The following is a 14,987-nucleotide window of genomic DNA, read 5'->3' on the forward strand; positions in this document are numbered from 1 at the left end:
CTTGCGCTCTGCTTCCTGGCTCCCGGTGTGACCACTGTTTCTAATCTACATCCAGGCATTGCTATCCAGGAAGTGATGCAGCCAAGTGGCAGCCTTCACCCTAGAGCCTAAAATATGCCATTTGAACTTTGAATCTGTGAAACTAACTAAAAAAACTCTTTTCTTCATAAGTACATGGTGGCAGGAATCACATTATAGTAAAACAAATCTGATCTGACTAGTATACTAATACAGAAACCAGAGCATTTGGCAACCATCTGTGGTTCCACCATCTAAAATTTGAGATGATCCTTCTTTTACTTGCTTTCTTTTCTCTCTTTAAAATATATCTTTGTATTTGTGTATATATTCCTCCTTATGAATATTGTTCTGTTTTAGTTTATTTTATTTTAATAATCCACAGGGACTGTTCTTATTCTTCTTTATTTCATAAAGACAGTATTTATCCAGACTTTTGCATGAAGCTATAGTTTTTAAATATACTGAATATTTCTGTGCCTATACCTTAATTCATTTATGTTTTCCTGTTGATAGCTGTTTGCCACTGTGTACAGCGATGCTATGAATATTCATTGTGGGATAGCTACATAGTATTCTGGCTCAATAATTTGGGGTGAAGAGAGAGAATCTAGGAAAAACATTGGTGGGTCATAGGATACATGAATACTGAGCTGTAAAGATAGTATAAAGCTGTTTTCCAGTATCTGGACCAGTTCATTCTCCCATCAGAAATGCACAGCATGGCTGTGTAGCTATGGATCCCTCAATGTTGGTATTACAACACTTCTTAATATTAGTCACTTGAGTAAATACAATATACTGTCTCCCTGTGATCTTTGAGTTTTATTATTTAATGAGACTGAAAAGCATTTCATATTCTTTCTCTTGCTATATTTCTGTTTCTGTCCTTTGCCTATTTTTCTATTATTCTTTTCATATTGATTGGCCAGGAGTTTTTTAAATACAAATAGACTTCTGTTTTATTGGTCCTTTATGTTGCAAAGATCTAATAGTTATTTCACCCCCTTCCACAGAGTTTTGATGAAGAATTCATCTTAATGTAGTTCTATTAATCAATCTTTTTCTTTTACAGACAGCTATTTTTGTCCAACTTGAGAAACACATCCCTATTTTAAGATCATAAAATAATTTAGTAAATGCTTTAAAGTACTGCTCTTGACATTTAAGTCTAATCCACTGATTAAACACATGATTTTAAATATTTTATTTATTATTTTTATTTTATGGGTATGAGTGTATTGCCTGCATGTAGGTAAGTGCACCCATATCGTGCAATGCCCACAGAGGACAGAAGAGGCCATCAGATCCCCTGGAACTGGAGTTCGGGACAGTTGTTGGCTGCCATGTGGATGCTGGGATTTGAACCCGGGTCTTCTGCAAGAACAACCAGTGTTCTTAACCACTGAACCATCTCTCCAGTCCTACACGCATGATTTTAAACTGCTTATGAAACACCGTTACTTAATTTTCTTAGCAGCAGTGGCAGGAGTGTCACTACTTTCACTGTGCAGTTGGCAAAGCAAGGACTCAGATACGGTAACAAATGATCGAGCATGCATCTGGTAAGTAGCACATCCTGTCGAGAAATTGTAATGGGTGGTGAAGCCAGTCCTCCTGTCTTCCTGCCTCTGTCTTCCTGCCACATGGAGGGCACTCAGCAGTGGCAAATGTCATCAATATCATTCACAAAAATATAATAGATGGTCTTTTTCCCTAAGATCCCATCTTTCTTCCAACCCCACAGTATTTGCAAGCTTTGGCTAGAAGAAACTCACTAAGAAATACTTTTACACTGACATTGTGTTCCCATTATGCTGACATCTTTTTTAAGATTTATTTTACTATTTATTTGTATGTGTGTATATTTGTGTGTGTGTGTGTGTGTGTGTGTGTTGTACATGTATGCACCAATGGAGGCCAGAAGAAACTGTCAGATTCTCTGGAGCTAGAGATACAGGCAATTGTGAACTGCCAAATGTCTGTGCTGGGATCCAAACTGAGGTCCTCTGGAAGAACAGCAAGTGCTCTTAAGCATGGAGCCATCTCTGCATCCCCCCTCACTTTTTATTAAAATATTTATTTTATTAGGTGACATCTTTCTTAAGCAGGTTCACAAGGAACACCACAAATATGAAGAGAAACTTTGTCCTTACTCTGGTCATGCCCAGTTGGTTCTTAGTTTCTATAGTTATGTGAAACTGAAATTTATTTGATTATGCATTTTTGACCTGTGTCTTTCCTGATACATATATCTTTAAAGGTCATTTTCTTTTGGATGTCTGCTTGGGGTATTACTTTTCCCAAAAGCATGATTTTCTATTTAATGTACTAACTTGACTTATTAATTTTTATTTTATGTGTACAAGTATTATGTCTGCATGTATGTAAGTGCACCTGTGTCAGTGCAGTGCCTATGGAGGACAGAAGAGGGTGTTCTATCCCTGGAACTGTAGTTATAGACTGTTATTAGCCACCATATGGGTGATGGGATTCAAACCTGGGTTTTCTACAAGAACAGCCAGTGCTCTTAACCACCAAGCCACCTCTCCAGCCCCTAATGTAATAAATTTGATAAATCAAATGGAAGAGCCACCCTGCTTTACTTTTGCAGGAGATAAAACTTTAACAGAGATGAAGAAACAGAACAATTTTAGCAAGTATACCTGAAAATTACATAGATAAGTACATCTGATTTTCTTTTATACAAATAAATCATTCATAAAATCTTTTCCCAGAGAATATAATTTTATCTCTTAAAAGAATTTTTAAATAGACTTTGAATTCCATGAAATGAAAATTGTTCTTTTCTTAACTACAAATTCGAAGTACTGTGCTCTTATCTAAGAAAATAAATTGTTGCATACTGAGCCACTTGAGTTACACAGTATAAAGCTGAAAAATATTTGCTTCTTTTTAGCAATAAAGAGCATTAAGAACTTTTTTAGAATACTACCAGCTATACTAGGCTATCTGTTGTATTTTCTGTTTTTATTGTGCTTTGTTTAGTTTTACGATAGCCAAACCATGTCTAGCTTTAATGTATTAACTTAAAAAAACTATTTCTTAGTAGAGTTTCTGCCTGAAAGTGCTCTCAGTGTTTTTGGTAGCCTTACCGTCCATTTCTAAGTTACAGTCAGAAGTTCTCCCCCTGAGGGATTACTCAGTATCCTTAGTCTTCTCCCAGCCTTTTCTCAGACAATGTGACTTGCTCAACATACAGCTCCTTGCAGGCATGGTGAATGAGGATACCAAAGACCACATTTACACAAGGTTGGCAAGCTTACTGCACCTTTGGAAAATAGCCACAAATGGATTGCACGTTAAAATAATAGAACCAACATTATAAATTCCCAATAAAGTGAACACAAATCCTAGAAGTGCTTTCATGTAAACAGCTCCATAAAATGCACTTTAGAGTAGGATTTAATTTATGTATTAACAATTAGGAAAATCTATACAATATTTTCCTTATTCTTCTCTTTCCTCTTCATTATAAAGTTTTATCTAAACACCTACTCAAAGTTATTGCATTTTCCATAATAGGAAGGGGAAAAAATATCATCAAAATATTCTGTGGTTATAAATTGCCAAATATTCTGCTATTTCTTGTCATCAAAGAAGAGGACCTGGAAGTTTATCAATTTTCTTTCATCAATACTTAAAAATGACATCATGGTGCAAAATGATAATAATTTCTATTATATTTTATGTCATAAAATTAATATATACCAAGCTATAAAAGATTTTATTAAATAATTTCAGTCATTAAGCAGGAAACTCAACCTGATCCAGAAGTAAAATACAGAATGAGAAATATCTAGAGATTTTCAGTGATTTGTATCCCTCTCACTTTCTCTCTGTTGTGTTTACTCATTCCACAAAATAACAAGATGATGAAAATTTTGAATTAAATCTGGAGCAGCACATCAATTTTATTATATTTTTATTATGAAATAAACTTGAAGGTGAAAATTTAGCCAATATTGAAAACTAATAATTTGAGTTGATATACTTGACATTCAAACTGCTGACATAATACAAACAAAAATATCTATAGATAGAAAGCATTAATTGGACTAATGTGAAAGCAACATTTGTTATATTTCTATTTACAGTAAAAAAAAGAATAAAACAAGGTTTACCAGATCATATATGATTCTGCATAAAACAATTAGTCATTGAAAAATGGATGTTTGACTTTAACTTTTAACTTTTCAAGATTCAGTAACAGAGTCCTAATTTATAACTTTCTTAAAATAATATTTACCAACCTAAATTTGTAGGAGTTAGGTCAATGCAAAAACATGTAAAATTCAACTGTTCTTACAAGCAGATGTGTGACGTGCTTCCTCTTGTTTTTATTGGATAACATCTGAGGAGTAATATAATTTCAAACTCAAGGACGTCAAACATGCAAACAAAGTTTTCAGTGTATTTGATGCTATGCAAATGTACACATAAGTTTTAGAACCTACCAGTATAAGTGGCTATCATAAAAGAGCTATTGGAATTCATTATGATAAATGTAAAGATCTTCTTAACTCTGTTTCTCTAAGCACTGATATTTTGGTTTGTTTCTTTGTTTAGTCTTGTTTTTGAAGACACAATCTCTTTATGCAGCTCTGACTGGCCTCCTGATCTGTAGATCAGGCTGGTATCACATTTATGGTAATCTTCCTGCCCGTCTCTCAAATGCCAGGATTAGAGGCATATGCCTCCATACCTACATATACACTGATTATTATTTGTAGTATAATTTGTGTATAGCTCTTGTATGTAAGCATGAATACAACTGCACACAAATGAAGACTGTGAATGTTACATAAGATAGTTATCTCTAACATAAAATTAAATTTCTTAAATACTTCAACAAAGAATATACAAATATGTCCAATTTAACAATCTGATAGAATACACCAAGGAAATGATTCAGCAGCCTCCAAAACTAGAAAATAGAAGTTAATATTCTGTCTTGCTTTTACATTAAGATATCAAAATTTACATAGGGGCTTTAACCATCTATTCATAGACTAAGTAAATTAGCAACAATAAGATATTTATTAGACTCTCATCTGCCAGTGGTTCTTAAAGTATTAGTATTAACAGAGACATAAATCCAAAGTCCGGGGCACATGCCAAGAAAGTGTATGTGAGTATGCAAATTTTAATAGATCTCATCAATTTATGTGATTGATCACCAGTGTTATTTAAATCACCTAAACTTTCCAGTCATAAGGAAACAATATTTTCTATGTATATGCTTTCTACTGGGGCAAAACTCATTTGAGGTATTGATCATTGGGTAGATGTTACCAGAAAGAAATAAAAATTAAAACAAAACAAAACACTTCGTGTGTCCACTAATTGAACAAAATCCTGTAAACAAAGTCCAGAACTTCCTATCTCCTTTGGCTGCAGCGTCTTTAAATAACTGTAATCAACCTGTAAGGTCTAGTCAGCCTTGCTGCGTGTGCATCATTAAAATCAAACTTCTAGTTCTGCCCCTGTATTAATGTCTATATAGTCACATAATTAGTGCCACGTCATTTTGTGTTATTCCGAAATTTCATACTCCATTTTCACATGCAACAAAGGGCCAACGTGTGAAATTTTCCTCTTTCAACTTCTGTCAGTTTCCTAGTTTGAAAATCGAATTTTAAACAAGGTGAGGGAAAAAGTTGAGCAGATCAGTACATTCTCTGGATGTTATGTAAAATACGGAGAAACGGGAAAATGGAAACACTTTTGTCAGTCTATCCAGATACATCCTTGTGGAACCTTGTAACATTGCTGTGATGCTTGGGTTTTTGGTGTGGGTATCTCTGCAGAAGCTCAGGTTTTTGGTACCCTAGCCACACCCCGGGGATGCTACTGTAAGAAGAAATAACTCCTGCTTGACTATGATTTATGATTATTTTAATTTTTTAAAGTTTGTGTTATAAATTAATCGATTTTGTGCCGATTTTGGATCAACCTAATAGTCCAATTACCGGATCCCCTCATTATTGTGAAGTTATTGCTTTACTCGACTAGTTTTTAAGCTATTCCAGGTTGCAGGAGAGATGCGGGGCACATTTAGAAACATTTGGGTTTCCCTTTTTCTTCCGTTTTGATTTGAAAAGTCCTTTCATTCTCAGCCAAAGTTTCTGGCGGTCAAGTCTGCAGCTAGATGAGAAACCCGGGCCCTGGATGCGGCTGATTGACCTGATCCTCACAGCTGCCTCCCTGCAGGTCAGCCCAGGCTACTTTTGCTGCCGGACTCTTGGAAGGGGTGAGGGAGGGGGTGAGGGTTCTCTCCTCAGGCGAAATCTCGGTGGCCTCAGGCTGAGCCCACAGATGTTGGAGGCGACCTCGGTTGCCTGAGCTGCAGAGCGGTGGGCATCCTGTACCGGGCAGCACGCGCGTACTAGGTGTCTGGTAAGGGTCTGGGCGATCTTGGGAACCGAGGGAGGCATGGAGGGAAGAGCTGAACGGCCTCCGCAGCTTACCTTCTCTGGGGACCTGGAACCACCCGAGGCTGCCGAGCTGAGGCTGGGCACCCTGGGGTCTCCCTGGGATCTTGTGGACCGCTGGGCAACCCTTCTACGTGCCTACCCTCTGCTATCAAATGTTGTGGGAAGATTCGGAAACTCCCAGGCTTTCCCCAAAGCCAGGACAGGCTCCGAAGCCGAGCCTGATGCATGGCGTGGGATGCACCTGTTGCTAGAGAAGACCCCCACCCGGGTACCGCCTCCCTCCCTTGCCGCTAGGGAGCCTGGTGTGGCCCTGGAGAGTTCTGCCCCACGCTGTCGCCGCAGCACCGCTTCCCTATCCCCTCATTGCCTGTCCAGTCCTCTGAATAGGCCCCAGGCCAGGGCCAAGGTCACTGCGCTTCTCCGGCTGAGAACCCTTCAGGCAGTTACAGCCTTGGCCCAACAGAGGTTGTCTTACTTCGTGTGCGCCCGCGGGTGGGCGATGGCAGGTAGCCCTTGCAAAGAAATCCGTGTGCTGGTTCTTCCGAGAGTCGGAACTGGTTCCTTCCTGGGTTCAGAGCTTCTGCGGATGGCGTGAGAGGGATGAAGGGGGTCAATGAACTCTCAGAATCTAAAGCTACTGGGAGAAAACAGGTACAAGTGGCGCCTCCATCCTTTGGGCTCCAGCGAGTATCCACCCATTTTATACGACCAAAGTTGTGGCATCTCTAGTCAGGCATTCTCTTCTAGCTGGTAATCCCGCCAAAGGAAGGGAAAGTGGAGGGGGGTGGGGGGCTAGTCTCTAAGAGTCCTCACCAAAAGACCTTATCTGGATGGGACCCCCGGACCTTGGGCTACCCCACTTTCGCTTATCGCTGCTTTGGAGGAAAGCAGGGCGCCTCAACCAGAAAACCTATGGGCTGCAAGCCTTCGTGGCTGAGATACCCTCCCCTGGCCCTCAGTTCAGGCACCTTGGTGTTAATTGGAGATAAATACCCTAGGCCCGGGGCCGTCTCCGTTTGTTCAAGTTACCTTTCCTGGCCTAATGCAGCAGCCACACGAGAGTCTCCCTGGCTTAGATTTCTTTCTCCTAGTAAAAGCCCAGCCTGGAGAAAAACTGTCTGGATTCTCCAAATCTGGCTGTCTTTCCACTCTTGCAAGTGAGTGGTCGGCTCTTTTTCCCTCCCCCTTTTACTCTTTTGCTTCCTTCTTAACTAACTTGAGGGCTCTGAACATTTTTCTGCATTGTCCACACTGATAAAATTGGAACTTTCAACAAAACTTAATATACCTTAGAGCTACATGGTTCTTTTTTACAGCTTCATTCTAAATTCTTGCAATCTGACTAGATTTTGCTAATTCGAAACTGAATTCCACAGGCAGCATTTTCAGCTTAGGTATGAAAAGGAGACAGACAAGAGGTAGGATATTGGCTCTCAGAGTAGTAGGGACAGAAGCAGTGTGTTGTAGAAGCCGCTCTTCCTCCAGCCCAGCTCTTTCCACCACCCCCTCACGGCCCCCGGGATGGTTACAGAGCCGCCTAAACTGTCACTGGGACTGAGCCTCTTTCTCTGGCATCCATCACCTGGGACCATGGGTGATCCGCAACCCCTTTATTTATAAGCGCATGTGGAATGACAGTATCTTAGCTAAAGTGGACCAGTCTAAAGACAAGAAACTTTCTTTTAATTTAGAAATTAAAAGTGTGTTTAGACATCCGTCTTTCTCCACTATATGGAATCTCTTGGAGTCTCCATTTTAAGAACTGTTCCTCCCACTAAGGTGGAAGCCGACTTTTGGTTCCAGTCTTCCCGAGCAGTAGAGCCCTGTCTTTGATGAAGGACTGCAGACTATTTTCTTTCTTTCACAATGCGGCAATGTTCTGTTTGGAAAAGCATCCATTCCAATGCCCAGTTTCCCGGCACTGCTGCTGGTTGAGCCAGGGCAACTTTCTGCGATGACTCTGTGTCAGTAAGGGTGTGCAAACGCCAGACCTGGGGAACCTAGATCTTCCACTGACTGCTCTAGGAAGTCAGACCTCCTTCCCAGTGACACAGGCAAGCCGTACCTACCCGAGAATCTGGGGTTAATTCAGTTTCTCACTTTCTACGGACACTCTGCCATAACCTAGCATCTGTCCCTGGCTCCTCCAAGCTGGGAGTGATGGGGTACCCAGCTGCTTCTAGATTCTACCCCTGCCTCGGGCTTCTTTTCTTCTGGGGATTTCTGTCTGCCTCTCCCTTACAGAGCAAATCATAATTGACGAAAACAGCCAAGAGGAAGGAAAAAAAAAAATCTGCGCCCACTTGTACACTCACATCGAACACCGCAAACTCCCAGTCTTTATCCTCAGAAATCACTGCTTTGAACCAAGCCTGTGCACAAGATCTCCAGGTCCTGTGGTTACACTTACACACACACACACACACACACACACACACACACACACACACACTGTCGTCCGCTATTCGACTGAGAGCTTCTGCTTTAGGCCGCAGGAGTGGGGCAGCCACAGTCCGGTGGACATACAAACACTGAGGGGCTGGCGCTAAACTATGGATGCTCTCAGTGTGTGACCCCCTATTCCCTCAACCCCCCTCCCACCCTCACCACACAGTGGAACTTGAGGTAGAGACTGCACACCAGTCGCTTCTGCTAGCCTCGGGATCCAGGAAACCGGAGTCCCCAAATCTTTTCAACCCCTAACTCCTTCCTTGCTCCCTACACCCCTTATCTTCACCAACTCTCCCCCAAGTTGAGTTTTAATGACATTGTGGGTGTTTGTGGCCCTCCCTTCGTTCTATATCTAAGAAGTTAGAGATATGTACAAAAGAGAAATTCTTTCAGCAAAGTATTTTTAACATAAAAATAAAAATAGAAAATGAGAGATTTCTCCCCACAACAGTATCAGGGTCAAAAACCCACCACTAAATACACACAACCCTTTGAAGCCATTTCAGAAGGGTCCAATAAAGGAAAACAATTGAATGTTAGTGTTTAGAAAAGGAATGGCCAATGACGGCAAACTTCAGACACCAAGAGCCGCTGGCAAGCCCTCCCGGTCCAGTATCTTCCCTCACACCTTTGCACTAGGATCTGTTTCTGCTCACATTTCCCTAAACCAGGAAGAAAAGAGTTCTTTGCAAACCCAAAGCATCCTGGGCCAACCCTCCGGCAAACTTCCGTTCCTACTGTTTCTTAAGTGTAAGATTTGGTTAGAGAAATTTGAAAGGGGGGTGGAGTAGAAAAAAGTTTAAAAAAAAAAAAAAAAGTCAAGAAGGCGTGAGCTGGAGCGGTGAGTGTGTCAATCAGAGGGTTTTGTGCCCCGGGCTCCAAGCAGTTCTCAGCTGAGGTGTCCCAGGGCGGCCCCACAATGAATATGAATAGGAATCCTTGCTAAATGGAACAGCAAAGCGAACCGCCCTGAATGATGGCACGTCATCTTAACCAGCCCAGGATAGATAGGAGGGCTCCTTTTGTCTCTTTTCTCTTCCGCAGCCCTATAAAAAGCCCCTCTTTTTCTGCGTGAGGTTAGTTCAAGAATACACCAACTAGCAGTCCAGGAAACAGCAAAACCAGAAAGAGATAGAAGGGGGCGCCGGGAGAAAGAGAGGCGGGGCAAAGTAGTGCTTTGGCTATATTCTTCTCTGGTCTTGATACTGAGAAGTGGGTTGCGAGGTCCTTCGAGATTTTTTTTTTTTTAATTCAAGATTCTCTTTAATTTCCCACTTAAAGTCTCTCCCACCATAAGACCGCATCTCCTAAAATAAAATGAATTCTGATTCGAGCTCTGTCTCCAGCAGAGCTTCATCTCCTGACATGGATGAGATGTACCTAAGGGATCACCACCACCGCCACCACCACCAGGAGAGCCGTCTGAACTCAGTCTCATCCACCCAAGGGGATATGGTGCAGAAGATGCCCGGGGAAAGCCTCTCGCGGGCTAGCGCCAAGGCCTCGGGAGAGAGCAGCAAGTACAAAATTAAGAAGCAGCTGTCGGAGCAGGATCTACAGCAGTTGCGGCTGAAGATCAACGGACGCGAGCGCAAGAGGATGCACGACCTGAATCTCGCCATGGACGGGCTGCGAGAGGTCATGCCCTATGCGCATGGGCCCTCGGTGCGCAAGCTCTCCAAGATCGCCACTCTACTGTTAGCCAGAAACTACATCCTCATGCTCACCAGCTCCCTGGAGGAGATGAAGAGGTTGGTTGGCGAGATCTACGGGGGCCACCACTCGGCTTTCCACTGTGGGACCGTGGGACACTCTGCCGGCCACCCTGCACATGCGGCCAACGCGGTGCACCCGGTACACCCCATCCTAGGCAGCGCGCTGGCGTCCGGCAATACTTCGTCCCCTCTGTCGGCCGCCTCCCTGCCTGCCATCGGCACCATTCGGCCTCCCCACTCGCTGCTCAAGGCGCCTTCCACTCCACCCGCGCTGCAGCTGGGCAGCGGCTTCCAGCACTGGGCCGGGCTGCCCTGCCCTTGTACCATCTGCCAGATGCCGCCGCCGCCGCACCTGTCTGCTCTCTCCACCGCCAACATGGCCCGGCTGTCTGCCGAGTCCAAGGACCTGCTCAAGTGAGCGGCGGGCTGGCCCGGCTGCGGAGGATGAGCCGAGAGCCGCCGCGGGAGGGGCCGCGGTCCGGGGCCCGGAGGGAAGAGGGAGACTCGGCTCTCAGCCTGCGGGAGAGCGGGCGTGGGTCTCGCTGACAGTGCTAGAGATGTCAGGCCCCACCTGAGCCCCCGGGGAGGGGGGAGGAAAGGACCAAAACCAAACAGGAATTCCTAGGTGGTAGCGAAGGGGCTCGAACCCCACGTCGTGTTTTGCATGCATGCTTCTTTTCCTCATGCCGCGCCAGTATTTCTCACTGCCATGTGCTCTTGTCCAAACTGCATTTGTTGTATAAAGACAGGATCGGTGAGTTACAAACTTGTGGAGGACCTTTGGAGATGGCTTTCTCTGGCTTTGTGTTCCCACCTTGGAAAAAAAAGATGACCATCCCTTTGCGCAAAACAAAACAAATGTAAATATTTCTTTGAGATAGATGAGATTATGATGGTCTCTGTCCTTATCATTGTTTTTTTCTAGAGGGGAGAGAGACAGAGACGAGAGAGAGAGAGAGAGAGAGAGAGAGAGAGAGAGAGAGAGAGAGAGAGAGAGAGACTCGCCAGACCCAAGTTTTGAATCTCAAGTCCGGTCCAGGGCATGAACCTCCTACGTGGGTTTTCCTTTCGACGCAGTATAGGTTAAAAGAATGCATGCACGCTTTTAAATGAATCTTGTCTAAACATGTTGTGCAGGCCGTAGTGCCATTTTCCTTGTAACAAGGATTTATTCGTGAATTATCCGAAGTACTCCATATATCCGTCTGTGGTTGTATAAAATGAAAAAGGGGGCAGAGTGCAAAGGTCCATGCTCAACGCACACGCGCTTCTTCCCCCACCCATGCCCTTCTAACTTTATTCCAAATCTTCCCGGGCTGTTCCAGGGACCAGCAGCTACAAAAGCTTGAACTCCCTCTAGTAGCTCGCCCCACCCCCCCTTGCTCAGTTATTCTGCATGCGGGGTCGGCTCTGTCTATTATCAGCTTTGAAAATCTAATGTGGTTTGGGGAGGGGGTGCCATTTTTATTTTCCTGAACATTTGCTTGAAATATTTTGTTAGGACCTCAAAGACAATACCCGTCTTTATTTTTTATATATTCTTGATAACTATGATATATTTATTAATGACCAGTGTTTCTGGATGAGATTTCAAATAAAAAAGAACCTCTAAATCCTGGTTTTGCCTTTGCCTATAATGTTAATCAATAGCTGTAATTGGATAGGAAACATGTGGACCCAATAAGGTGTGCCTGGATGTGGGTGAGGGATTTGGATGAAAGATTATTCTCTGGTCATTTACAAATAAAGAGAAGAGGGTGCTGATTATTGGATCTAAATGTCCTTCAAATGGAGCATTGTCCATATATATATATATACTCTTTTGCCATTTTAGCACCTTATTTCTCTGTAGCAATTAGACCCTGATAGGCTCCAGAATTAAGACCAAAAATATAACGTGGAAATTCAAGGTGACAGGAAATGAGAGGCGACTTGAAGACTGATGTCTGTGTCAGTAATAGACCAGAAAGGAGTAAGTTAACTTCTCTTTGCTTTAAATTGACTTCACGGTCTTTTTTTTTTTTTAAAGCCCCTCCCCTGCCCTGTATGAAAATCCTGTATATATTTTAAAAGTTAACAAAAAGTGGCACTGGAAAATAATCAAACCCTCACCCTGCCAGTCCTGAAGAAAAAAGGACCCCCCCCCATTTTGTAAGGTGAGCTCTCTCTGAGGAGGCAAATGACCACCAGAGTCTCAACATCTCACTTACTGAGAAGTCTTCCTTGTTTCCTCTGCCTTAGAAGATTGCTGTTATGATTAGTCAAATACAAGGGGCTTAAAGGTAGGCTGAAACAGGGCTCATTTTCATCAATTACTTTGAATAAACAAGAGTAATCCAGTAGAGAGTTGGGTTTGTTGATTTATTGAAACAGAGCAAGAAATTGAACTCTAGTGAAAGTACAAAGCAAGATAGGGTCCAGGACCTCTATTTCTCCCAGGAAAGTGGACACATAATTTGCTTCTGAATTAGAAGGCCCGGGGAGGGATCTCCTTCCAGGAGAAAGCCCTTGTTCTCCCCTTGCTGGGTCAGGGATGCCGACACAAAGCCACCTTTTTCAGTGAGTCTTCTCTTCTATCTAACTTACTTTCCTCTATCCCTCTTTACTCTCCTACCAAAACCCAGGCCTCAGCCAAGCAGAAAGACCAAAATACGGTCTACAGTGCAGGATGCTTCTTCCTTTGGTTTAGGCAGACAAATGGAAGAATAATCGTCCGTTTCCCAAGAATGATTCATTTCTCTGGGTGAGGAAAGAGCCTGTTGAGAATTTATTTGAAACCAACACAAGGCAGCCCTCCAGCCTTTCCAGGAGTTTATTATTCAGAAAGGGGAGGGGAGGGAAAGTTTCATCAATCAGAAAAACGACTTTCTCTGGAGCCTCTTGTTGCTTGTTTCAAAAAGTCTGGTCTCAGGGAAGACCCTATGCTTTCCAGCTGGCTCAGAATGGGTTTCCTCTCTAGAATCTAATCTTAAGCAATGGCTAGAAGGGAATAAGGCCATTGCTATATGCTAGGGGAGTACTGGCTTTTGCCCTGAGCTGCCAAGAAAGGAATTACCCAAGTTACTCTCAGTGGTCCCCTTACTGAGCTGTGAGTTCTGCTCTCTTAGGAGACCTGAAGCAAAAGGTCCAGGACTCTCTATCTGCCTTCACATACTCACGAGAACAGAAAATAGACACTCTTTCCAACCAACAGGGACGAGATCCTGAGCCATGTTGTCCAGGGGATACAATTTTATTAAGAACTGGGCAGAAACAGGCAGAAAGGCCACTCAAGAATTCAGTCTTCTGGGGTCTCCAGAAATATTGGAAAGAAAAAAAATCATCTGGATAAATTCTTTACTGTGTGTGGTGTCTGGGCTAAGCCCCCAAGTGTGAGTTTACAGGCAGATCCTTATTTTCATTGCTTGTCCTGTTCAAATGTCGAATTAGGCACACCAGAAACAAGATTCCACAACCATGAAGTTAAAAGCAGTCAGAGGTTTTGTTTGTATGTTTTTAGTAATAAATTTACCACTTTTCCCACAAGCTGACAACTTTAAAGTCATTTTTAATTCAACCTGGAAACATAACTAGGATATTTGACTCCATATTAAAAATAGCTTTACACTTGAAAGGGCAGTAAAAGCCTCTTCTGTGAGAAACCCACCTTAGAAACCTCTGCCTGCAGTCCAGGCGCACTGACTGAACTTTGTGGGTATAGCCAGTCCTAGTGGAAAGGGGCCGTGGGGCTGGGGCTAGTCAGCTGGGCCCACCAAATGTTTTTCTCAGTTTCCCCTTTCTCCTCAATGCAGACGTCTTGGGTTTATATCTGGCAAAAGGGAAGGGAAGCCTGAGCTGGTGAAGTGGAAAGTTTCCTAATTCCAGCAAGAAGCCCCATGCCTCCTCAATTTTTTATTTTTTCAAGCTGCCTGTCCAGTAAGGTGCTGCCACCTCTTCTATTGCCTTGAGCACAAATTGCAAAGCCCTCCATCTCCCAGAGGGCCCTGGATTCCTGGAACCCAAGATCAGACCACCAGATTTTTACTGTGCCTTCTGGGTCCCTTGCAGAGACTTTGGGACTCTCACCCCTCTTCTGGGTCACCCCCAAAACTGGAGTTCAGGGTAGGCTCCCAGCTGGGAGGCCTCTCTACAACACCTGCCTCTTTACCTCTGTGCCAGTGGGGACCTGAACAGGCCTGGGAGTCCCAGGGAAGCTCAGCCTCAGCCCTTGAGCTGTCCCCTTGCTTAGAGAGGCTCTCTCCCTTGGAACTTGTCCTGAAGCGCCCTGCCTTTGCCTCCAGTTCCAGATCCACCCGATGACTTACTCTCCCAGGAAAGGAGAAAAGTGAAGATGTCTGGACCAGGC

The 14,987-nt window shown here is 43.3% G+C and overlaps 1 protein-coding gene across 1 annotated transcript; it reads left to right on the forward strand.

Annotated features, from left to right (window-relative positions):
* The first annotated feature begins 10,244 nt into the window (after positions 1–10,244).
* Olig3 (oligodendrocyte transcription factor 3) lies at positions 10,245–11,060 on the forward strand. The gene has a single exon (XM_008822045.1). It carries the CDS (start codon positions 10,245–10,247, stop codon positions 11,058–11,060), a length of 816 nt encoding a protein of 271 aa, XP_008820267.1.
* The last annotated feature ends 3,927 nt before the right edge of the window (positions 11,061–14,987 follow it).

Source organism: Nannospalax galili, unplaced genomic scaffold (assembly GCF_000622305.1).
Source record: "Nannospalax galili isolate Female #2095 unplaced genomic scaffold, S.galili_v1.0 scaffold186, whole genome shotgun sequence".
Classification (NCBI taxonomy): Eukaryota; Metazoa; Chordata; class Mammalia; order Rodentia; family Spalacidae; genus Nannospalax; species Nannospalax galili.

Excerpts from the sequence above, each read along its gene's own strand:
- Olig3 (XM_008822045.1), top strand. The coding sequence starts at position 10,245 with ATGAATTCTGATTCGAGCTCTGTCTCCAGCAGAGCTTCATCTCCTGAC.